This window comes from Vitis vinifera, chromosome 8, assembly GCF_030704535.1.
Source record: "Vitis vinifera cultivar Pinot Noir 40024 chromosome 8, ASM3070453v1".
Taxonomy (NCBI): domain Eukaryota; kingdom Viridiplantae; phylum Streptophyta; class Magnoliopsida; order Vitales; family Vitaceae; genus Vitis; species Vitis vinifera.
The window spans coordinates 5,462,973-5,489,262 of NC_081812.1; the positions used below are offsets into that span (position 1 = coordinate 5,462,973).

A 26,290-nucleotide genomic window follows, 5' to 3' on the forward strand; every position below is an offset into this window, starting at 1 on the left:
CCACTTAGGAATTTCTTGCCTTTTTGTTGGATGGACTCCATGAAGATCTCAATCGTGTGAAATGCAAGCCTTATATAGAAGCTGGGGATCCAGATGGGCGTCCCGATGAGGAAGTAGCAGATGAATATTGGCGGAATCATCTGGCTCGCAATGATTCGATCATAGTTAATCTATGCCAAGTGAGTCTTCGAATTGAGGCTGCCATGTCTTCTGGATTTTTGGTTTCTAATCATGCATATAACAATAACTCTAAATGCTGAAAATATCTAATAGTTTGGCATTTATGCTTCTGATAAGATTGTTTATGTTAGCACGTCAAATGCTTCAAATTGCTAGTTTTTCAAACTTACCAGGGGTTTATGTTCTAAAAAATTCTCAATTATTATTACTAGCTTCAGTAAAAAATTGGTCCTTCATAGCTTTTAGTATATGTATGGGGTAACCTGTCTCCTTGATTGATTCCATTCTAGTTTTTTTGCTTATTTTATAGGGTCAGTTTCGGTCTATGTTGGTTTGTCCTGTTTGCAAGAAGGTGTCTGTAACATTTGATCCATTCATGTACCTATCACTACCACTACCCTCAACAACAATGCGGACTATGACTGTGACAGTCTTGAGCACTGATGGAACTACTTTGCCATATCCATGTACTGTTACTGTGCCAAAGTGTGGGAGGCTCAAAGACCTTATTCAAGCCTTAAGCATTGCATGTTCTTTAAGGAATGATGAAAGACTTTTGGTGGCTGAGGTAAATTGGAATATCTTTATTTTCAAGGATCAGTTTCTTGCATATTATGACAGATTTTCCTGCATATATTTATGCTACAATTTGCCTCTGAGCCTTAGACGTGAAGCTTAGGTTTACTTGATTATTTTGAATCGAAAGCTAAATATGTTCAAAAGAAAGGATGCTTTTAAAGTCTTTAACAAGAAATAAATGTTTGTTTTGCAAGTCATGCTGGCAAATCAGGATGTTTCTGAAGGTCATATATTAAGATTCAAAATTTTTTGCTACATTTCTTTCTTCTATTTTTATTCTGCATTATGGGATGCTTTGTACTTTGTAGATATATAACAACTGCATTATTCGTTACCTGGAGGAGCCATCTGATTCATTAGCTTTGATTAGAGATGGTGACCGACTTGTTGCTTATCGGCTATCAGAAGATTCGAAAGATTGTGATACATCCTCCTTGGTTGTGTTTATGCATGAGAGGGTAGAAAAGTAAGTTCATTCTGATTCTGATTCTGATTCTTATTGTCAGTATGCTGTTCTTTTTACTTGATTAATTTGAGTGATTCAATATGCTTTCCAGTGTGCCCCTGGTGCACACCCCCTACCTCTTCCTTTCATGTTAAAGGATCTATATAGCTATATAGTAAGTGGATCCTGTTAGGTGTTCTAATTTAGCAATATAAAAGAATATCAAGAATGTGATTGCATAAATAACTGGCAGGCTTTTATTGTCTCCTTAATGTGATAATAACATGATGTTAAGATTAATTGATTTTTGTTTTGCTACTTGAGAAATTGCTTCTTGTGTATAACCAGTTGCTTGCAGGCAATCACACAGAATTGCTCAATTCATTTATAAAACAACCTGTTTTGTCTTCTCTTTAATCGCTCACAATATGTGTCTCTGCATACCTTTCAATTAATCCACATTTGGTGCATTGATATTCTATCCTTTGTCTTTATGTGGTTTGTTTTGTGCTCGATGGTTGATTTGGCAATGTGTAATGTCAAATTGTTAAGAGTAATATGATAATGTCCTTCAATTACAGAATTATAATGTTGAATTGGTAAAATTTGTTTAGTTTATTTAAGAAAGCAAAGATTCTCATATGGCATACTGCATACTGTGGTTGGAGAATTCTTTTATTTTGAGGTGATAGAGTCATCGACAAAGTAAATTTAGACAGGGGGAGAGGGCTTGGATCTCAAAGGAAGGGAGGATATGGGGTTGGTCATTGAATGATCATAATTGTTTGAGATGGATCTAGGATGATGTTTTATCTTAACATGATGTGGGCATTGGCCATTCAAAAAAATTGTTACCAATTTGGTTGGCACTCCCGTTGTTGTAATGCTTGGGTCATTGATTTTTGGGAGGGGGTAGGTGGTCAGGGCAGCCAGTCCCAAGAAATTTTCTGGATGGGTAGTTGGGGATGGTTTAAGCCTTTTTTCCAGAGCATTAACCTGTGGTGCTGAGGGATGGTCGTACTGATTAATTAATTAATTGATATATTTTTTAGGGGTGGAGGGTGGGTGGTTTTGGGATGGGAGGCTACCTAATAACAATATTCTAAAAATCTATTGAGGCTTATGCCTTGAGGCGAGCCTCAAGGTGAGGCTATGCAATTTAGCCTTAAGGCTATAGCCTCAATGGAGGGTAATTGAGGTTTAAGCGTCACCTGATTGAAGCTTATGGCCTTGAGGTTATAGCCTTGAGGCTATGAGGCTTAAGCCTCAAATATTAAAAAGGTTTTAATGGGTTTAGGGCCTTCATCGACTTTTTGTATACATTTGTTAAGAGGTTTAAGCTTCAATATTTATTGTTTGTAGTGACTTGTGCTTTTATGGGGTTTTGGTTTGAATTTATAAGTTTTGTTTTGCATCCAAGATTAGGGTTAAACATTTTAATAAATAAGGGTTTAGTTGACTACCGATTAACCCTTTAAATGGAAATGAAAGGAAGAGATTGGGAAGAAAAAATAAAAGAATTGTTAGTGATTGACTTTATATATAATCATTATCTTATTATTAATGAATAAAAGAAAAAAGATCATTGCAATTAATGGATAGAAGAGAAATGTATTGACATTAACATTGATGGAGAGGATTATGGAGTAATTGGATATAATTATGATTCATTATAGGATCCTACTAGTGATAGTATGCATGAGAGAGAGTGGAAAATTTTTTTTTCATTTTTTTTTTGAGTAGAAATGAAATAAAAATATATTAATAATAGTAAAGGTATAAGAGAAGGATGAGAGATCCTTCCCTCAAAATACAAAATGTTATCAAAGTAAGAAGACACCCCTCTAAACAAAACTATACACAAAGATTACCCCAACTATCTCAAACTTTTGAATCACAAACCGCAAGCCAATCCAATTGTATAACACTAAGAGGAACTCCTCTAAAAGCAACAGTACAAGAGGCCCATAGAGAGGAATAGAAGTGAAGTAGATCCCATAAGATCGCTTCCGATCCCTCCTTATCCTAAAAAATCCTAATGTTTCTCTCTTGCCACACAATCCACAATAAGGAGAGAAGCAATTTTCCATAGTGTGTTGGCTCTTATTGAATTCCCAAAACCTTTAAAAGCAATAATCATCATGTCTCCAATACTTCTTGGTGGAATCCAATCCAACCTTGCTATTAGAAGCTATTGAAACTGACAGAAAATTAATTTGATTATTATATATAGTATAGTTTTCTTATTATTTAATTTTCAGGTGATTTTATTGGTATTATTATGATTTTTAAGATTTTTTTTCTTTTTATTATTATTAAAGTTGAGACTTATGTCTCGTTCCACATCGAGGCTTACACTTCATCTCATTTGACCAGAGCACCTCAAGACCGCCTTTAGCGTTTTAAAATATTGCCTAATAATGGCATTTTTTTGGTTAAATAGGCCTGACTGTTTTAGTCTAAGGATGCAGGTCCCTTTTTCCATGAAAAGGGAGGTTGGGTTTTGTTAATGTCATCTAAAGTCAACTTATTCACTTGGGAGGCAATTTTTGGAGAAAAATCTCACATTGGATCATCCAAGAAGATGGTTTTGACCATTAGCATGTTGTCCTTTCTCATTTGTTTTAGGGTGTCATGCAATTTATGGTGCTTAGTGTCTTCTTTGTTTGGGGAGTTGGGGGTGCTACCCTACTCTTTCAAGTGAGTTGATGTTAGGTTAGCATTGAAACTTTGTTAGGAAGAGGAGGAAAAGTTTTTTGGAGGAGCATCCCTCCTTGTCTGTTTTGGTAGGAGCTTGGTGTGGCACTTTTGAATGCTTTGTTCTTTTGATCTAATGTGGTGTTAGATTGTAACTTTGCTCTTCCTTGACTTTGTTGACCCTATAGGAAGGGGTCAATGGTGTTGTTGGTGTTGTTGGTGTCCTGGGCACTTTTGTTATATACATGGGGTGCATCCCCTTCTGTTAGGGCTATACATGGGTGCCCTGGGCACTTTGTTCTTGACTTTTGTTATATACATGGGGGGAACATGAGAAGGAAGAAAGAAAAACAAGGAAACAAAGGTACTTAGATTATATCAGAGTAAGAGGGAAAAAAACAGCATCAGATACTTTGTCAGTGTATTGAGAAAGGACATGGAAAAGATGTTGATATGGTAGTGAAGCCATCTTCCCTACTTGTGGTTGCTTGTATCTCACATATAGAAGAATAAATTGATGGTTTATTTCTAAGTGTTGTATTATCCACCTTAGGAGATCTCTAGGCTAAAACCTAACTCTTTAAACAACTCTAATATCTCATGCTTTTCCCCCAACTGTTAAGAGAAAAATTGTAAGAGATTCTTGAACTGGGAAGTGTACCAAACAAAAAGAAGTAATGAAGGAGGCGAATTGACTTGTTTTTGGTTTTTGGGAGGGGTGGGCAAGCAAAGTAACTGGAGAGGAAGGTTAAGAGTTGAGTGTGGCAGTAATGGGTATCTCCAATTCCTTTTTGTTACCAGAGAGGAACAATGTGGATTCAAATGGGGTGGGAGGATATTGACAAAATTATGGCACATAACAGTGCCTTTTGGGTAGATGGGGTGACTCTTTAAATAAGGGTTCAGATCTGTTTTCTCTGAAAAATTGGGCAATGTATTACTGGCGATCGAAAGAGAGCCTTCATTTGGCTATGATGAGTGATTCTTTTTTCTGTTCAAGTTTGAAGAAGGAGAAGCTAAATGTTGAGGGTGGGTTAAGAAAATTCGAGGGCAAGCATGTACAACTGAAGAGGTGGTCTCCAGGAGCTGATTGTTTCAAGAATATTCAAGTGAAAGTGTTTGCAGCTGTGGGGAAATGATCTGTTAACAAGGTAAGGAACCTTTGTGAGGGTTTTGTAGCTGTTGATAAAGATAATGTTTTGACATTTGCAGTAGGCAAGGATCCTCGTTCGCTCAAATGGGAGAGTGGTCCCAAGCTTTTGCAAGTAGTGATGAGACTTTCATGTTTCTCCATTCAACTTTGGTGGGGGATCTCTCCATGGGTGGTTGAGGTCAAAACAAAGCTTGGTTGCAGTAGGCTGGAGGTCAGGGAAGGAGTGGGGGGAGATCCCACATACTTGTAAGGAAGTAGGGGATGAGGGTTGCATTTAGGAGTGGTTGAAAATGAGTCTCGTAAGGGGTGCAAGAGTGGCAGACACAACTTTTTTCTGATCCTGGTAGAGAGGTGGGGGGTTGGGACTGGTAGTGAAGAGGGCTTTCCTTGTCTCGTAGACCTTAGGGGTAGTTTGAGGGAAGTTGTTTTAGATGGCCTATTTGCTCTTAATTCTCATAAGGTCCTGGAATGAGCTTCATCTGGCCCAGAGAATGTGGGTTCTAAGTTGAAGGAGGCTCATGGCTGTTCTATGGGCTTAGGGGCAGTAGGCCAAGTTTATTTACCGGATGGTGCTTTTTCTTATGGGTTGGGTGAGGATGGGCTTGCTAAAGCTCCCATCAGCCCATCTTGTTCTCCTTTTAGAGGGTTCGGCTAAGTCAAAACCCACTTTTGTTTTTAAAGCCAAGGAGAAAAGAGCCCACAAGGGATTCTCGGCTTTCCCGGCTTTCCTCTCTGCGATGTGAGGGAGGGCAATGAGCCTTCCTTCATTGTTGATGCGTTTGAGCTCTCAATATCGGTGGTGTGCCCCATGAACACGAATGAGGCCCTCATGGTGGAAGTGTCAAGACACCTTGGTTCTCTCTCTCTCTTTTTGTTTCTTCTTTGGGGATTCAAGATGGTCTTTTGTTAGAGGGATGTGCAGTGGGTACTCTAGTTGCTCCCCTGGGAGAGGGTTGCAGCCCTTTAAGGATGTTTATGGTGGATGGAACCTCAGTGGAGTTTGAAAGGGTTGAGGAGGCCGAATAAAGCTGTCAAGTGTGATACATCTAGGGAAGAGTGGGAAGGTCTTGGTTCAGTTCAGAGGGAAGAGGTTCCTCTAGAGGATTGGCCTTTAAGCAACTCGGCGACTTTCAACAACTGGTTGGTCATGCTGACAATAGGTTTTGAGACTGAGATTTTGACCCCTTCAAACAAATGAAGGCTAGAAAAGAGGTGTGAGGAGTTGGAGGGTGGGAAAAGGAAGAAATATCTTCTTCAACATTTGGAAGGGAATTAAAGAAACTGGAATGTTTTGTGAATTGTAAGGGAGCAGAAGGTAGACAATCAAGAAGCGATCTTACTTTACCACTCTCTCACTTGCTTTGTTTTTTTGAAACTTCTAAGATTTATTTTTTGTCCCAAACAAAAGTAGGAGGCATAATTTTTTTTTTTTTTTTTAATCTTTTATCTTTATTTTATACAGAAGTATAGATTCAAAGAACTGGTTTGTAGGACTTTTGTTATTGTAAATGTACCTGTACATGATTATAATTGTGAAAAGAGAGAAAAGGGAGAATCCCTAATTATTGTTATTGAAAAACTGTAAAGAATACACATTGGACTTGGGTATATATATACATGTTAGTGGGACCCACAATACAATAAGGAAAGAAAAGGAAAAAGAAAAGTAAATAACCTAAATAACTGTACACTATCTAACACTCCCCCTTAAGTTGGAGCATATATGTTATATGCACTAAGCTTGTTACAAATGTATTTAATTCTAGGACTTCTGAGAGATTTAGTAAAAATATCTGCTAGTTGATCATTTGAATTGACAAAACTAGTCGCCACACATCCTGATGCGATCTTCTCTCTAATGAAGTGACGGTCAACTTCAATGTCTTTGGTCCTTTCATGGAAGACTAGATTGGATGCAATATACAAAGCGGCTTGGTTGTCACAGATGAGCTTCATCTGTTCATCCTTTCCAAATCTCAACTCCCGAAGAAGATGTTTCAGCCATATGAGTTCACATGTTGCCAGAGCCATAGCTCGATACTCGGCTTCAGCACTAGATTTGACCACTACATCTTGTTTCTTACTCTTCCAGGATATTAGGTTACCTCCAATAAAAACACAATACCCAGAAGTGGAACGTCTATCTGTGGGTGAGCCAGCCCAATCTGCATCTGTGTAACCAACAACCTGGGTATGACCTCTGTCCTCGTACAACACACCTTGGCTTGGTGTGCTTTTGATATATCGAAGAATGCGGATTACAACATCCCAATGGCTATCATATGGTGATTGTAGGAATTGACTAACAACACTTACAGAAAAAGAAATGTCTGGACGAGTAATGGTGAGGTAGTTCAGTTTACCTACAAGTCGCCGATATCTCCCAGAATCTCCTAAAGGCTCCCCTTGTCCTGGTATAAGTTTGACATTTGGATCCATAGGAGTGTCTACCGGTTTACAGTCTAACATACCGATTTCTTCCAAGATGTCTAAAGCATACTTCCTTTGGGAAAGAACCACACCGGAACTGGATTGAGCTATCTCAATCCCTAAGAAATACTTGAGTTTTCCCAAGTCTTTAGTCTGAAAGTGGGTGAAAAGGTGTTGCTTTAGTTTCTGAATACCATTCTAATCACTGCCTGTAATGACGATGTTGTCCACATAAACTACCAGATAAATACGTTGCCTCAAAGAGTTATGATGATAGAAAACGGAATGGTCTGCTGTACTGCAAAACATGCCAAACTCCAGAACAACAGAACTAAAAACGGTTAAACCATGCTCGAGGAGATTGTTTCAAGCCATATAGAGAACAACGTAACCTGTACACTAAACCAGACTCCCCCTGAGCAACAAAACCAGGTGGTTGCTTCATATAAACTTCCTCAACAAGATCTCCATGAAGGAAAACATTTTTAATATCTAACTGATAAAGAGGCCAAGAACGCATAGCAGCCATGGAGAGCAATAGACAAACATAAGCTATCTTGGCAACAAGAGAGAAAGTGTCACCATAATCAGAACCATAAACCTGAGTATAGTCTTTAGCAACTAAGCGGGCCTTAAGGTGATCAACCTGACCATCAAGGCCAACCTTAACTGTGTAGACCCAACGACAACCAACTGTAGATTTACTAGAGGGTAAAACAACAAGATCCCAAGTGTCATTGGAGTGTAAAGCAACCATTTCATCTACCATTGCCTGTCGCCAGCCTGGATGGGAAAGAGCCTCAAGGGTGCTCTTGGGAAGAGAAACAGAAGATATAGTAGAAACAAATGCAGAATAGGGTGAAGATAATCGATGGTAACTCAAAAAATTGTAAATGGGATGAGGATTACGAGTAGAGCAATTACCTTTCCGAAGAGCAATGGGTAAGTCAGCAAAAGGAGGCAGAGCCGGGGCAAGAGAAGCCGAAGGGATAGGAAGTGAGTCAGCAGGTACCTCGGCCAAAGAAGGAGGAACAGTGACACGATGACGGTGATGATAAACCTGAAGTGGGCGAGAAGGCACTACATCAGGTGGGGAGATAATAGGAAGGGGTAAGACTTCAAAAACAGGAAGAGACTCAGAGGTGGAGAAGAACGGTGAGTCCTCAAAGAAAGTGACATCAGCGGAGAGAAAGTAGCGATGAGTCTCAGAGGAATAACAACGATAACCCTTTTGAAGTCTGGAATATCCCAAGATGATGCATTTTGTGGCTCTGGCAGAAAGTTTGTCTTATCCAAGAGTGAGAATATGAACAAAGCAAGTACAACAAAAAACACGAGGAGGAAGGAAATAAAGTGGTTGGTCAAGGAAAAGAAGGGAATGAGGAATCTGATCGTGTAACACAGATGAGGGCATACGATTAATCAAATAACATGCTGTAAGAACAGTGCCCCCCCAAAAACGAAAAGGAACATGACTATGGAGAAGGAGAGTACGAATTGTCTCAACAAGATGTCGATTCTTACGTTCAGCTACCCCATTTTGTTGAGGAGTATGAGTACAAGAAGACTGATGAATGATCCCATGTTGGGACATAAATGAAGTAAATGGTGCAGAAAAATATTCTCTGGCATTGTCACTGTGAAACACACGAATAGAAATATTGAACTAGGTTTGGATTTCAGCATAAAATTTCTGGAAAATAGAGAATAACTCAGCTCGATTTTTCATTAAAAATAACCAAGTACATCGAGAATAGTCATCAATGAAAGTGACAAAATACTGAAATCCTAAAGTAGACGCGGTCCAACAAGGACCCTAAACATCAGTGTGGACAAGTTCAAAAGGAGACTTTGCCCGAGTATTCAAACGCTTTGGGAACGAGACACGAGTATGTTTCCCAAGCTGACAGGAGTCACACGCAAGTGATGACAAAGATGAAAAACTAGAGACCATTTTTTGGAACTTGTATAGACTAGGGTGGCCCAGGCGACTGTGGATGAGGAGGGGAGCATCAGTGGAAATGCAAACTGCAGGAGTTGAAGGCGAGGTGAGGTGATAGAGGCCTTGAGACTCACGTCCTATGCCAATCGTCTTCCCCGTACTCCGGTCCTGCAGGGTCACAAATTTATCAGAGAAAGTGATAGAACAGTTAAGAGTGTGAGTTATTTTGTTGATGAAAATAAGATTAAAAGGACACTCAGGGGCATAAAGGACAAAATGGAGAGGTAGGGAAGGGAGAGGATGAGCGAAACCAAAACCTTTAGCCATAGTTTGGGAACCATTAGCTAAAGTAATAGTAGGTAAGGCAGAGGTAGTAGTAATAGAAGAGAAAAGATTCTTATTATCAGATATGTGATCAGAAGCGCTAGAATCTAGAATCCAAGGTCCAAGAGAAGATGTGTGGGTAAGACAAGCAGAAGCATTACCAGTCTGGACAACAGAAGCAACAGAAGCTGACTTGGTGGCCTGATAGCGGAGATAGTCATCATACTCACTGTCAGTGAGGGAAATACCCTGAGATGTGGAGGAATTGGGAGGTTGAGGCGACTGAGGATCAGATAACTGGGCCACGTGGGCAGTGCGGGGAGGCCGCCCATGTAACTGATAACATCGATCACGAGTGTGGCCAAGCTTATTGCAATAGGTGCAATGAGGACGTTGGCCTCTACCTCGATTACCACTACGTCCTCCTCGACAATTAGTTTGAGAAACTAACACAGAAGAATCTGAAGTGTTATTAGGTGGCAAAGTCTGAGTGGAGGAGATACGGAAGAGGCGAGCAAACACATCATCCAAAGATGAAACGGAGGAACTGCCAAGAATCTGATCGCAGATGGTCTCGAGATCTGGACGGAGGCCAATAAGCGTAAGAACTATGAAGAACTTGTCAATCTGTGTTCGTTGATCCCCAACATCAGTAGTAAGAGGCATCACAGTCAAGAATTCTTCCTTAAGAGAGGCAATCTGACCAATATAAGTAGATAAATCCATGTCTTGTTGTCTGACATTAACAATAGAAGAAGCCACCTTATAAAGACGTTGGATATCATTCGTGTATAGCCCTTTTGCCTGATTCCAAAATTTAAAGCATGTTTTGTAGGCTCGAAGATGAAGCAGAATCTTAGGATCAATTGATTGCCATAACACACTACATAATTGTGCATCTATCTTCCTCCATTGTACTCTGTCAACCTCAGGGATATCCGCCTCCTACGTAATAAGGTGATCCTTATAACCTTGACCCATAAACCAAAGCTCCATAGAGGCAGACCAGGACAAATAATTTTCACTGCCAATCAATTTCTCTGAAGTAATCATAGGAGATCTAGATATGACAGAGGAAAAAGTGGAACTTTTAGTAGCCATATTTACTTATCTGGAGAACGAAATATGTTTGGATAAAAGAGAGCCCTAATATGGCTTTAGATTGCGGTTGAAAGAAGAAAAACCGAGGATCCACGGTTGTGAGAGACCAAATAGTAAAGAAAAACAAATGTGGCACTACTGGAAGGATAGAAGAACACTTCCTAAGACACGTGCAGGGCTCGGGGTGGAGAGGAAGTCACCGGATGTCATTGGAAAGTCTGTTTAGAGGGTCGGCAGAGAAAAAAACCCAAAAAAATGCACTTTCAGGGCTCGGATGACACAAGCACATATGGAGGGTGGCTAGACGGCGTCAGGTGAGGCTAGAGGTGGAAGCGCGTGGCCGGAAAGTGCTCCACGTGCCCTCATGCGCCGGTGCGTGAGATTCAGGCCGTCAGAGAAGAAACGCGCGTGGTAGGCGCGTGGATGAGATTCTCCCTCCGGTGCTTTAAGAAAACTTGAAGATCTCCTCCTTGCGCACCTGATGGTATGGTCGGTGTCGGAAAAGGACTTCGCCGGAAAAAGGTTGCCAAAAAATTTGCTAGCAGTGAGGGTTTTCTGACGGCAATACGGTTGATCGGAAAACTTTAAGAGATGGGAAGGGTGATCGGAATGGATTCACGGATAAACTGGAAATAATTAGGGTTTTTTTTTCTCCCTAGGCTCTGATACCATGTGAAAAGAGAGAAAAGGGAGAATCCTTAATTATTGTTATTGTAAAACTGTAAAGAATACACATTGGACTTGGGTATATATATATATATATGTTAGTGGGACCCACAATACAATAAGGAAAGAAAAGGAAAAAGAAAAGTAAATAACTTAAATAACTGTACACTATCTAACAATAATTTTAGATTTTTCTTGATCATTCTCTTTGCTTCTTAGCCATCCCTTGCAAGAGTGCTAAAATTTGTTTCTCTCTCTCTCTCTACCTATTAAATTTGAAACTTATCAATTCTCATTCTTAGGCCTCGTTTGGGATAACTTCATTATTTTTGGCTGAAGCAAAGTCACAATTTTTTAAAAGGCAATATTGGTTGTAAAAGTTTTATTAAATATGAAAGAACTTCTAAACATAAGCCAAAATAGAGCTTCTACAAAAAGCAATATTTTCATGACTTCTATATTAAACTTTTTTTTAAATTATAAGCTCTTTGGACCGAATTAGCCAAACAGGCTTAGAAGCTCTTATGAAAGAGCTTTTTGCTTCTCACAAGTTGATCCAAATAGGGTCTTTCATTTATTTACTAACTGTTTTTACTTTCTGTTGTCAGACATGACATTAATGGGAAGGCAGAATTATGTCGGAAGATGTTTGGCATTCCTCTTGTAGTAAGAATGTCGGAGTGTTCTAATGGATGTGATATCCATAAACAGTTTCTGAAATTACTTGATCCATTTTTTATGCCCACTGAAGATTCCTTGGATGATATTACTGCTGGAAATGCTGCTAATGAAGACACTGAAATGGAGGATGCTATTAGCTCCACAGTTTCCAATGGTGATGCGAACTCAGATAGTGAAACAGGGGATGAACTACAATTGGGTAATAATTTCTCATTTTATTTAACAGATGAGAAGGGGTCAACAAAGGGTTCCAATATAAATATGAATAAGCTGGAGCTCATCTCTCAGTTGCCCAGGAGGTTGAATGTGCTTGTTCATTGGCCATATAGAATGATTGAGAAGTATGATACATGCCTTCTCAGTTTGTTGCCAGAGATCTGCAAGCCTGAGTTATTTGCAAAGAGGCCTCAGGAATCTGTTTCTTTATACAAATGCCTTGAAGCTTTTTTGAAGGAAGAACCTCTTGGACCAGAAGATATGTGGTTAGTGCATGCTTGAATTTATCTCTTGTAGTAGCTATTAAATTTTCATATATAGGTATCTTGTTAGCATTTGAGGTGTTTTATTTAGTTGTTATTTATTCATCAGAAAATGAAAGATAATAGATTAAAGAGTGCCTAGAAAAACCAAGGTGGAGAGATCCAAGTATATAGGAAGTATACAGAAAGCTCCAATAGGCAAAAGAGGACCAAAATAAAATAAAATAATTCAAATGTCAAATGAAAGAGTTACATAATGAGTACTCTCAAACATCTCCATCTCCAATAATGGAATGCTCTCAGGAAACAAGGACTCCTGTGATCTTGCCCTTCTCTCCACTCTTAAATCTGCCAATCTCTAAGGAAACCAGCCTAAGAGAATATAATAGGCTGTAAGGAATATCCTTGCATCATTTTCCTATCCATAACTTAGCTCTCTAACCATCCTTTACTATAATGCAGATCTTGGGCCAAAAACTCCTCCCATCTGTTCCCAATAGCTTTCTATACTCTTACAAATGCCTTCACTACCTCTCTGAAACATCACCATTGTTTCTCTCTCCAAATTTACCCAGATGATACATCTCCAAATGTAATCCTTCTTAGTAGCATACATTCATCGCCATTTGCCTGGCAAAGCTTGGATTAGTAAGCCTTCTACCAGACTACCACTAATTATTTTCGTTTTCATGGACAGTATCCCGCTTCACTGCATGTAGCTTCTTAGCTACAAAGTGGTCACCCCATGGAAAAATCTTGTTGAATCTTCTCCAACCAAATTTTATTTGCCTTGGGGAAACAAAAAGTAGAGAGCATCAACCATGCCCTTTGGACAAGTACTCTTCTTCCAAGAGGTCAACCTCCCCTTGAGCCTCTCCACTACAGAAACCGAAACTGCACGAGTTCAAAGGAGCCCCAATGGACAGCTTAAATGTGTTAAAGCAAACTTCTCTCTCTACAACATGCCAATCCCTATACCTCCAGTGCCTCCCCCATTGTATTAAACTCGTGGGGATATACTTTCAAAAGGATGCAAATTTGAAGCACACGAGGACCACCTCAAATGACATAATGCCCAGGTAAGCCTCACAGAAGAGAAGACTAGCATCTGCAAGAAGGATAATGACAGATCACCACTCCCTTTCCCCCATCCACTCTTGGATTCTGTTTTTTTTTTAGCTTTTTGATAGGCCCATCCACCCCCAACTTTAAAACTACTGAGAGTCTCACTTTGCACTGTTCTAGAAATGAAAAGTGTGAGGAATTCCATAACCAGACAAGTGGATAGAGAGATGGTTGCCTTGTCTCAAATCGCTAGAGAAACAAATATAATCTAACCTAGTCATTTCTGCCTAAAACCCCTCTTATTCAAAACTATTAGTAGAAATGTCCAATCAACATGGTCATAGGCCTTTTCAATATTAAACTTGCAGCAACCTCCCTTTGGCCTTTAGCGACTCAGTTGGTTTACTTCTCATGGCATGTCTTATTTGTATTTGGTTTGTTCAATGGATCAATTCAAGACCCTACCTAAAGAAAATCTAATTCAGGAAAATTTTTAATAGTATTCTTATTAAGAGGGAAAAAAATTGTGGTGGTATAAACACCATTCCTTCATGATCATTCAATTTTTATACAATCATAAAGTTTGTCCTCTACCCTGCTTTTGCCCTTTCTTAGCACTGTGGGTATATTCTCATTCCCTTTCTAATGCAGATGTTGTAATCATATGTTAATTGTAGGAACTGCCCTTGCTGCAAGAAGCATCGGCAAGCCAGCAAAAAATTAGATCTTTGGAGATTGCCAGAGATTCTGGTTATTCATTTGAAGAGGTTCTCATACAGCCGGTTTTGGAAGAACAAGCTGGAAACATTTATTGACTTCCCCATTGATGATCTTGACCTGTCGACTTACATTGCCCAAAAGAATAGTCATTTGTCTAATCATTACAAGTTGTATGCCATCTGTAATCACTATGGAGGCATGGGAAGTGGTCACTATACTGCGTTTGTTCGTGTAAGTGGTGTTTCTTCTATTTTATAGATTTTTTTTTTGTTACTAAAATTTACATATTTTTAAGAATCGACAATTATTTATTACATCCTGAAAGTTGCACTGCATACAGAGCCAGCATAATCCAGATGATTACATCTTTGTCATATTTGTCTGACATCTTTTTCCTTAAGTTCATTTTTCTGATAATATTAGTCTCTCTCACTTTTTTTGAAGTCTACAATATTCCAGAGCTTCATAAAATATACTTTATGGACTAAGTGTTGTAAAATCAAAGAGGTTTTTCTATTTGGTAGTACTGTTACTGAAATTGATTTACTGTGTGGTGAATGCACCATTGCTGCAGAAAATGATTTCAATTAAAACACTAATTAGAGTGCATTTGATGCATTAAATGAATGGTTTTTTGCAGTTTTCTCATTCTACAAGAGAAGCTCATTCATGTTCAAACCCCTAGATTTTCCTAATTTGGGATTGTTATTTTCCTTCCTCTATAAGTCTATAATTCTTGCATGTATGTATGTGCCTTGTGCATCGTTGTTCATACATATTTTCTAAAATGCTTCCTGGTCACTAGATAAATTATGTTTGTATGATGAAGTGCTCAATAAGCATGTACTAATTCTGTTTATTCCCATTTAGCATGGAGGTAATCAGTGGTATGAGTTCGATGACAGCAGGGTTTCTCCCATTGGCGAGGATGAAATAAAGACATCTGCTGCTTATGTCCTTTTCTACCAGAGGATCCCAGATACGTGCTTAACATAGTGGCATGTTACAACGATTTGAAACTAGAATGAATAAGAAGTGGAGTACCTGTTCTTTGACACCTATTCATTTATTCATCTCTTTGAACTGGAAGCAGCATCTTTGCCATTGGTGGAGATAAGCTGGCTGGGATGGAGCGGTAACAGAGTATTAATAAATAGCTTAAGAAGGGAGCCAATGAAGGAGGGAGAATTTTACCCAAGAGGCAAGATCCCTTTTCTTTTGTTTTTAAATTTAAATTTTTTGGTTTCCTGTGTTTTATGTATATTGCAGCTTTTAAAGAAAATTCTGTCTTAAAAATAAATACTTGAGTTGTCATGAAGATTCCCATTAGTTTTTTTTCCAAAGGTTAGTTATAGGAATATGTCCAGCATACTTGTGTAAATTCATATGTTAGGGCAAGGACAAATCTTTTGTGTCCTCTTTGTTTCTTGTGATTTATTAGCTTTATAGATGTTCTTGTTCTTCACTCTTTAAACATTTTCAAAATATCTACATTTTATCTTAATCTTATAGTGAAGCTGTACTTTCAGCCAATACTTGCAAACTGTGGTCCATTAAGGTCCAAGGTTTAGTTTAGACTAGGTTCAGTTGTATGTTGACCTAGTCCCATCTGAAGATAGTTGAATGTGCATAATTTAGAGCTCCTTATTAACTTGATTTCACATGCAATTCATGTCACATGTAATCAACTACCTAAATAATTATGAAATTTAATAACACATTAAGTTTATAGGAGGTGAATTGAAGTAGAAGGGCTATATATATATAGTTAAAAATGAAAATTTCCAGACTTATTGGCTTTGTTTATGTGAGAAAAAGTGCAGGTGCTTTTGAAATATGGGTTGGTGCAACCCAATTACTCCTTTGTTGGGTCGCCTTCAGGAGGGGTAGGGTTTGGTACCTCAGTGGATTGGTAAGGACTAATAATGACTCATGGAAAACTGGGTTTGGTAATAACTTGCTGGAAACCTTATCCATACGAAATATACTCGGTCAAGGTCAATTATAGAAACAATTTAGGTGTATGATGAAGGCAAAACTATTTTAATTAGTGCAGTTAGTGGATGACATTATGGGCAGGAGGATAATCAAACTTTGAGCCATTCATGTATCACACCGCATCTGATTCCAGAAAAGAAACCACAAATTCGTTGTGGTCCCAGAAAACAAAATATTACAATTGGGAGGGTAGGAGGATAAATAGAGAGATACGTAGGAAACCGTGGGATAATAGGAGGGTAAGGGAGGGTTAGTAATAGTAGTATGATTGCAGGGCATCATAAATGTTAAAGAGATACATAAGAAACCATGTGATAATATGAGGATAAGGGAGGGGTAGTAATTGTAGTATGATTGCAGGGCAACATGAATGTTAAATGTTTTAGGGATTAATGAATGGAGAAAAGAAAAAACAAGCTTTGAAGTACTTACTGAGAAACAAGCAAACAAAAATGGGTAGCAATCTGGCAGGAAATGTAGCGTCAGTCTCAGTGGCTGGCAACTGAAGAAGTGGTGGGGGCAAAGGGTAGAAGCCGCCCCCGCACCCTTGCTGATGCTGCGGCAGTAGGGTATGGGGATGATTTTGATGCTTCTTGTAATTTGTTGCCTATATCTATTAGAGATGATGTTTGGAAGTGTGTGAAAAAGATAGGGAGAGAGGGAGGTACCAATGTGCTGCAGGGTTCTTTTGGATTTTTAGTAGGAAATGTAGTTGGCCTTGTTGAGGGGCAATGCCCTCTGACCCTACTGGATGCACTCGTCTCTCTTGCTTGGTTGTAGTTATTTGAGGGAGATGCCCTCCCTATTAAGAGGCATTTGTCTCCCCCTTGCTTCTCATAAGAGTTTCCACTTGAGTGGTACTCTGATTAAACCAGAATATTGTCCAGTTTTTTTCTCAGTTGCACATGCACCCCTCTGGTTTTCGCGGGTAGGTTTCTCATGATCTTGAGAGTTTTTTGCTTTATAAATAGGGCAATTAACCATGTCTTTATTGGTTAAATGCTTATTTTTTTTCTACATAACGGACACATGATAAGGGGAAAAAAAAAACCCAAGAGGAAAAAATTTGTTACTTGTTTATTAACAGGTGAATGCTAATTTTGTTCTCCTAATAAAAAAAAAATCTAACTAATATAAAAAATGTGGTTGGAAAATTAATTCAAAAATTGTTTTCTACAAGATCTCCTCAGGATATGCCATTTCAAAATAAATTAGCTCTTTTGTATTTTGATTTTATTTTTGTTTTTACCTTTCACAAGATATCCCATTTTTTTTAATGCGCAAAATTTTATTTTATTGTTGATATAGATATTTTGTTTGATTATAATAAAAAAAAATTTAAAAGAATGTGTGTGCGCACGCACATGCGGTAAACACAACATCCAAAATCAAAACCCAAATTAATTTAGAATATATTAGCGATAAACACAATATCCAAAATCAAAGAAATATGCAAGGAACATAAAATTTTTTGTGGAAAAACCTTATTGGAGATAAAAAAATCACGGGGTCTAAGACCATAAATATGAATCCATTATATGAGATTGAGTTACATATATTTTATTTGATTGCTAACCCTAATACTTATTCTCTAAAACCTATATCTTGATCCATTTTCATGACACAATAATTTCCAATTGCTACAATGAATTCTCCACAACTTTGCTGAAGGAATGCAAGTCTTCTAATAACCCTAGATTTAATACTTTGAATTTATATAGAGATATTGAGAATGGTATGACAAGTTAGGTTTAATCCCTTAGTAAATGTCTGACCCTGAAAGGGTTATAGTAAGATTTACATAGGCTTTCGGGTCTTAGGGGATCGATATCCCGAATTTTTCAAATAGAGTTTTTGTAAATTTCCAAAAATTGTTTTGTCATATTTTGGCAAATTTGGGATGAGCGCTTGAGCGTTATGAGCATTTTTGAGTGTTGGATAAGCACTCGAGTGGTTTCAATGTTTGCGTGTTGCTTCTACCGCTCAACCATTCCCTACTTTTTCAAAATAAAAATAAATTAAGTATTTTTAGTTCAAAAAAAAAAAAAAATCAACTTTTAACCTTTTAAACACCTAACTTGATGTAAACCAAATCTTATTTATGACTTTTCAATACCAACTTAGAATTAGTGAAATTAACTCCAACTTAGATTAATTTGTGATATGATGACCGTATAAACAAACATTAACTGAGCTAACAAACTCATGGCTGCGGCCTAAAAATTGGTTAGTTAATTTAAAAGAGATTTGAAATGTACAAGTTGAAAAACTTAGGTGGTGTTTAATAAAATTGAAAATTGAAAATTGAATAGGTGAAAATCTTAGTGTTAAATTATATTTGTTAAAATTATGCATGAATTAAAAGAAATGAAAAGTGTTATTTTAAGCATATGCGTTCAGAGAGAGAGAGAGAGAGAGATGAAAATACCTTATTAATTTATGATAGCAGATAGCAGGGCTTGTTGAACAAACCTTGAACTCATGTCTGCGCTCCAAATTTTGATTTTGACCACTACCGAAGTCATCCATAATAGCATGTATCTTATAACTACTTTCCTTCTTCTTTGCTACGCCTCTATATATACACTTTCGTTTCTTCGCTTCCATCGCCAAACCATTTACGTACTGTCTAGAAAGAGATCTTCTGAAATGGACTCGCACCTCATCTAGTGGAAGACTTCCAGGGTGTCCTTCAGGTGTACAGCGACGGCTCCATCCTCCGCTCCACCACTTTACCCTTCCACGATGACGGCTCCGTCCTCTGGCAAGACTCATTTCCACAAACACCATAACCTCCACCTCCGCCTGGATAAGCCGGCGGTGTCCCCCACCAAAGCAAACCTCCCAGTTCTCTACTGCTTTCATGGAGGCGGCTTCTGCGTCAGCTCTCGCACGTGGCCCGACTGCCATAACTGCTGCCTCCATATGGAGTCTAGGCTTGGCGCACTCGTGGATGCACCGGACTTCCGCCTGGCGCCCGAGCACTGGCTGCCGACCGCGGTGAGCTCTCTCAAGTGGCTAGAAGGTCAAGCTGTATAGGATTGCGAAGCGGGGCTGAGTGAAGGGGTTGACTTGGACCGGGTTTTAGTGGTGGGGACTCTTGGCGGTTCAGATGGGGGCCGGTTTGCTAGAACTGGAGCCGGTTCGGGTACGAGGTTTTGTGGGGATGAGGCCATTTTTTTTTTGGGAAAATGAGAACAAGATCAGAGGGTCCGAGTGAAACTATGTTGAACTTGGAACTCCTTGAGAGGTAGATACTTCGCTCTTCGGAACCTAAACTCATAGAAATAGTAATATTTTATAAATCCGGGAATTATATGAAATTTATAGGAAATATAAATTTTGAAAAGTGTGATTTATATTGCCAAGAAGGAAACTATGTAATCGACTTTATTGGACAAGGAAAACATTAGGCCATGCATGGTTTCTAGAAAGGGAAAATAATATTAAAAAAAAATCATGTTTGTTTTAATAAAAAATATCCAAAAAAAAAAATATAATTAAAATTTGTTAAAAGCATAGGGAAATCATGCAATCATACATCACCAAAAAAATAAATATGTTTTTGTTTTTTTAACTTTACTTTTGCCATTTTAATCTTAGTGTCATTTATGCACTTCAATAGTACCTTTGAATTAGTCCCAAAATTACCCTAAAAAATTGAAGACAAGTTCACATCACTTCTTCGGCATGTATCATTTTTTAAATTTCTCTCGTATTAACTCCTTCATACATCCCACCTTCTTATTTTTTTCAATTTTACCTTTTTTTTTTCTCTCTTACCACCATATCTATTACCACCTATTGTATTTCTTATGGTTATTTTTTCTCTTTGGTTTGACATTTCTTTTAATATGTTCATGTATTCTTCCATAAAACGTGTTTTAATTTTAATTTATTTTCACTCTCTAATATCTCCATATTTATTGATTTTAATTATTATTTGGGCATATTAAACTTAAAATGATAATATATATAATAAATAGTTAATATAACAAATTAAATAAAAATCTAAATATATAATGGACAAAAATGAAAATATTATCTTATAAATAATATACTTGATTATTTAAAATATTAGTTATAATAATGCATTTGATAAATTAAGGTTTAAATTTAAAATTTATATTTTATTATTTACAGGTTTATGATATAAGATTTTCTATATTAATGTTAAATAAAAGATAAATTTATTTTGTAACTCCTATAGCATGCAAAAGTAAAAATATCTTTGTAATACTATTTTATTATTTATATTATTTTTATTTTTATTTTAAATTTATCATATCAAATCACAATAAGTGGTGGTGCTTTTATTTTTTTATTTTTCCTTATGCTTTTAACTTGATCGTGGATCTCATTTTTTGTTTGGTTAAAATCTTCAAATTTTTAATTAAACTAAAATATAAAAGAAAATATATATTTTTTAATAAAAAAAATAAAATTGTGTTTAACCTTTTATATTAATTTCATAAAAAAATAGCTGCATCTTTAAGAAAAATATGTATATCTATTCTTCAGGGAATCGAGACCCTCATCTTCTTAAATAATAGCTACAAAAACCATTATAGAATAGAGATATAGGGATTTGAAACTCATACATGTGATTTGGATGTTTCTTTATGAAAATCCATCTATTGAAGAACATGCCTGGAAAAATTGGAGTCTTTCTCCTCATGCTGTTGCCCACGTGTGCGTCCTGTGCAATTCCTATGCACACGTCTTGTGTGGTTCTTGTGCACAAGGTCTGTGCGCGTCTCATGCACTATACCCCTGCATCCAAGGAAGTCTCGTACACCTAAGATTTTCCGCTTGATGACTTGAACCTTAGTCTTAGCACTCCAAAGTGTGGGCTTTGAAAGGGAAAAGGCTATGACTCTCTTTGGAGGTAAAAGATGACTAATTGAAAGTGATTAGGAAACTGTAACCCATAAGGGACTATTTATAGGGTTGCCCATTAGTCTTAAGTGACTTGAGCCCATCAAAGCTTGGGTCACTTAATCTATCCCAAAACAAGTCCTAATTGATTAATTAATTACATAAGGTCACCTAATTAATCAATTAACTCAATTTAGAGACCTTGTTCATTATTCCCTATTCATAATGGTATATAAGCTCAGAGCGGGGACCACTAAGACCTATAGGAGTACTGGCTCCCTCAAAATACAATTTTAAAGTTGATTCAACATTCCACTAAAGAGAATCAACTACACTTCAGTACCCTATGTAAATAACAAGACGAAACTCGCGTCTATGGTCTATTATCCATTATATGCAGACTCCCTATAAATTGATGTCTATAATATAACAAGGTAGTGTTATCACTTATCAAGATTTATAGGTCTCACTTACTATGTGATCAAATGATATACTCTACCTCCAAGGAGCATATGTCAAATTAAACTAAATGAATTACTATGACCATAGATTTCATGATCACATGTCATTTGGATCACCCAAGGGGACACACTATTTCAATCTCATGAGATATCATGGTGCCTCTATTGAGAATGCCTATTGCCACCAACCTCCATCAACAGTAACCAATTCCATAGGGATATATGACCACTTTAGGGTCTCACCCATTGGTCAAAATCTCCTCTTGATTTCAACACATACTAAATATCCTCTCAAGGTTGAGAGTCCATGCTGGTGAATCATGGCATTTGAGTCTTGCCTCATGATTCACCATAAGTTTTGTTTAGTGTGAATCACATACACTAGTGCACTTACCATGGGAAACCTATTGCAATGCCCAAGATAAGTCATCTCTCCAATTAGGAGGTAGTGCACTATAATCTCTACTGGATTTACCCAAATCCATGAACTGATTGTGGACAACTTATCTACTTACAAGGAACCCATATCTTGTATCTTCTATGCAACTCCTAATGCACCAAAGTCATGTACAATGTAAGAGACATGTGTTAAATGTTCAAATCAATGTCAATACACCAAAAGGATAACAAGGAGACAGTTAAGTCTAACTTTGTTACATCATGTCTTGCTTTTAGGGGCTCAATTCCAACAAACTCCGACTACCCCCAAAAGCAGATTAGGCACTATAGAAAAAATTTATGCTCCATAGTCTTACCACCTCTCTTTACTATCTCACAATATGGTAAAACTTCCTCTTTATGCACTTCTTCTTCTAGTAGTATTTTAGTTCTTTAGACTATGTCACCATCTCATTGTTATAACAGTATCTTAGACAATATAGTCAAGAGAACTAACCATAAGCCAAAAGGCTCCTTCTGTTGCTATAGAAGCAACAAAAACCACTTTGAGTGTATACATACCTAAATTTTATTTAATAAATAAAACAATATGATAATATTTTATTTAATATTGTAGGTGTTGCATGGAGAGATATGTTATCAAGAAAGAAGATTTACAAATTAAATAAATAAATAAATGTTGTCTTTAGGGTTTAGGTTTTGATTCTTAAGACCTTGAGGATTGAATGAACATTTTGTGGTGGAAGAACAATTATTGAATTTTATATTACTTTTTAATAATGTTATTTAAATATTTAAATTTATTTTATATTTGTGTATCAGGTTTACATTTCTACTATTTTCAATTGGTTAAATATAATTTAAATTACTATAAAGTGTGGGATATTAATTTATATGGATTTTTTTAATTAATTTTCAAACATCACATAAAAACTATAAATAATTGTTTAATTTGTTTATTTATTGATTTAAGTCATCTTCTTCAAAAATAATTTACTGGTGATGGTGACGTACATTATCCATTACTAAATTAATGAAAATTAATTATTAAATCCTCTTTATTCTTTATTTATGGCGACCAACTTACTATGTTGGTAAGAGTGATAGTTTTGTTTGTATTTTTTTCAACTAACTTAATTCATTGGCAATAGTGATGGTAAAACTCTATTATATAGTCCATTGCTAAAAGCTTTTGTTTTGGTTACATTTTCCAATAAATTTAATCTGTTGGCAATAGAAAAATCCCATCACTAGACTTTTGACAACACATATTTCCCCGACTACTAGGAGTTAGGAATACTTATAGGGAAAAGTTAAATTTCTTGTGGTGTTTGTCTAACATTTTCCAGAAATTCATAAATTGTCTCATAATGCCTTAACTTAGAAAAAAAAATGACTAATAATTTTTTTGAAGAAATTTCTATAAAATAAATAAATAAAAAGAAAAAGAAAAGAAAAAAAATATTATAAACCCAAATTGACATGAATAGAATCACATACCAAATGGTGTCGCTGAACACTTTTCTTATTTTCATCATCACATGCCATAATAATGGACTTTTTGTGAAAATCATGAGTAAAATGTGCATATTCCTTGGAATAGATTCAATCAAGTTTTTAGAATGCAGCTAACTAAAGACATGGTTGAGAAATTATTATTTGTTAAATGTTAGCCAAAATTTGGGAGTTTCTAATTTAGACTCCTGTTATGTCATAATTTAGCATAATTCGTTAATTAAATAACATATATTCAACGCAAGGTTTATAGGGGAACAAAAGAGATGTAATGTGAACATTGCCATATTGAAAATGTTCCTCATTTTGATTTTTCCATAGACATTGATTAATATGCACTAGAATATGTTCTCAATTTCTCATGCTCAAGATATCAACACTAATAAGAAGTGGGTCGCCAACTAGATTTCTTTCCACAAAATTAATTAATTAAATCTCTCTCTACCCATTTTTTTGGGAGGTAAAAATAGTCTAAATAATTTTAAAATATGACTAACCCATAATCTATATTATGGGGAAGTACACAACCTATATGTAGTGCATAGATCCTAATCCAAGACTTGTCTCATTTAAACACCCATTTGACTCGCAAGAAACAAACCTTATGTTGTAAGTTCTACAAGGAGACTACCATACTAAAATTTGATAAAAGGATATGCTTTCTAATGAGATTTAGTGAGAAATTATTAATCATGTTTTATAAAAATAAAAACCTTGTTTTCCCATTAAACCAACTCAACCATCTCATTGAATTTACATACATTTTTTTTCCAGATTCTTTACTGCCATATTTAAATTATAATAATTTATTTAACTATGTAAAATTTACAAGAGTAGATAGAAGTTGTGCTTTTAGAGATGTTAAGAATGGAAAGAGGGATTTGTGGCATATATAATATGCAAACAAACGTGTTATATGTCATCAAATTCTTCCTCATCTACACTTTAAATAATTTGATCCATAAAGTTACTTCAAACTGATTTTGTGCCTACATATGTACTTGTCCCATTCAAATCTTTAAGCTTCAGAAATGACCAAGTTTTCCATTAGCTCTTCAACATTCTTAGAAGTTCAAAGTTAACAAGTAGTGCTTAGGTTAAAATATTTGGAAAAATTAGGTGGAAGATACTTCACATGCATTATTTAAAAATAGGGAGTTTAATGTGTCTTTCTAAATTGATTACAAAAGGAAGACCATTGAAGGTTGAAACTCTATTGTGGGCTTATTTTATGACTTGGTTGAGAAACTTTTTCAAGAATCAGAAGTGATGAAAAAGAAAGGTGGTTTATGACCGAACTTCTCTGTTGTACCAAAATACTTAGCCTTTTTACGTAGCAACTCTGGTCAAGAAAAACTAAAGAAAGAGTCACTACGACTTTTGTAGTATTTCAGGTATCGCCCTCAGGGATTGGCTTATGGAAATTATCAATACTAGAATAAATGAATTGTTTTTTTTTTTAAATCCTAAAGTGAAAAATAATATGTGAATGAAGTGAAGCTAAATAAAAGATTTGAATTAAAAATAAAAAATAAAAAATTGATTTTTAATTCAATCGATTCAAGTTTGGGGCTTTCCACAATCCAACTTAAGGTATAGAAATAGAGAGAACAAGGGTTTTTTTTTTAAGTAAATTGATCTTAGGGTTTTGGGATCCTTGGCTGCTTGCAATCAACTTGAGTTCTATAACTCAAAATTGCATCTGAAACCTAATTTTTCCTTTTTAAATAGATTCCTAAAACCATCGAATGAATGAGATTGATTACCAGTTTAAGATTTGACTTTTTAACCCTTCCTACTCCTTATAGCTTTGTTTTGGGGCAAATAACGATAGGGAAGACCAAGATAACTAATGATTAAGAATTACCAAGAATCACTAGTATCGGGTAATAACCTACCGTATCATTCCCTAAACTAATTCACAAGGATAGGATAAAAAAAATGATAAATTGTCACCTAACTAATAATTAATCTCATTGTTATAATAATTTACACATTGTCCTTATAGGTTTCCTAGCTCTTAGGTTTTCATGTTTCAAGCCTCAAGTTGGCTTCTTAGCCTCTCATGGGGGTGATGTCACATTCACAATCCATAATAGGGTAAAAATCCATAATTTGAATCAAAAGAAACGAAAAACAATATATTTAATAAAGAAGAAAAAGAAAACAAACCAAAGTTCTCGTCTTCTTTCACATTCAATGTCAAACTCTCTAGAAAAAGATCCAAGATTTCTAAAACCTAGAACTAAGAGAATTTATATAATATCATCAATTACCTAACATGTGGCACACTCTCATTGGACACTTATTACAAAATAATTACCTAAAATGACTAAAAAAAATAATAATAAAATACCGATTTCTAGTCATGTGGGGCCCACTTAGGGTGGATAGAGTGCTCTAGATGAAACTCCCGAGGTAGAGGAGGCAAAACATCAAAGTGGTAATGGGTGAATTTGAAATTGGGGTAATTTTGAATTGGATTTTGAATTCATAAGTTGAATTTCGAAATCATTTTGAAATGACCTTTCAGCTTTGTGCAGTTGTCTTCAATTTGCCATAACTTCTTCATTTCAA

General features: G+C 36.4%; 1 protein-coding gene across 4 annotated transcripts in view; it reads left to right on the forward strand.

Moving 5' to 3' along the window:
• Positions 1 to 15,995, forward strand: part of LOC100252957 (ubiquitin carboxyl-terminal hydrolase 8) — a 46,269-nt gene extending 30,274 nt beyond the window's left edge. For 3 of the 4 annotated variants that reach the window (XM_002270434.5, XM_010654949.3, XM_019221765.2), the window contains 6 exons: positions 9 to 179; positions 491 to 748; positions 1,068 to 1,225; positions 12,126 to 12,680; positions 14,420 to 14,693; positions 15,333 to 15,995. In XM_002270434.5, the coding sequence (XP_002270470.1) occupies positions 9 to 179; positions 491 to 748; positions 1,068 to 1,225; positions 12,126 to 12,680; positions 14,420 to 14,693; positions 15,333 to 15,458 (1,542 nt within the window). In that variant the 3' untranslated portion in view covers positions 15,459 to 15,995. The remainder of the gene's footprint in view (positions 1 to 8; positions 180 to 490; positions 749 to 1,067; positions 1,226 to 12,125; positions 12,681 to 14,419; positions 14,694 to 15,332) is intronic. The other variant, XM_010654950.3, reaches the window with a different exon arrangement.
• Positions 15,996 to 26,290: the final 10,295 nt, after the last annotated feature.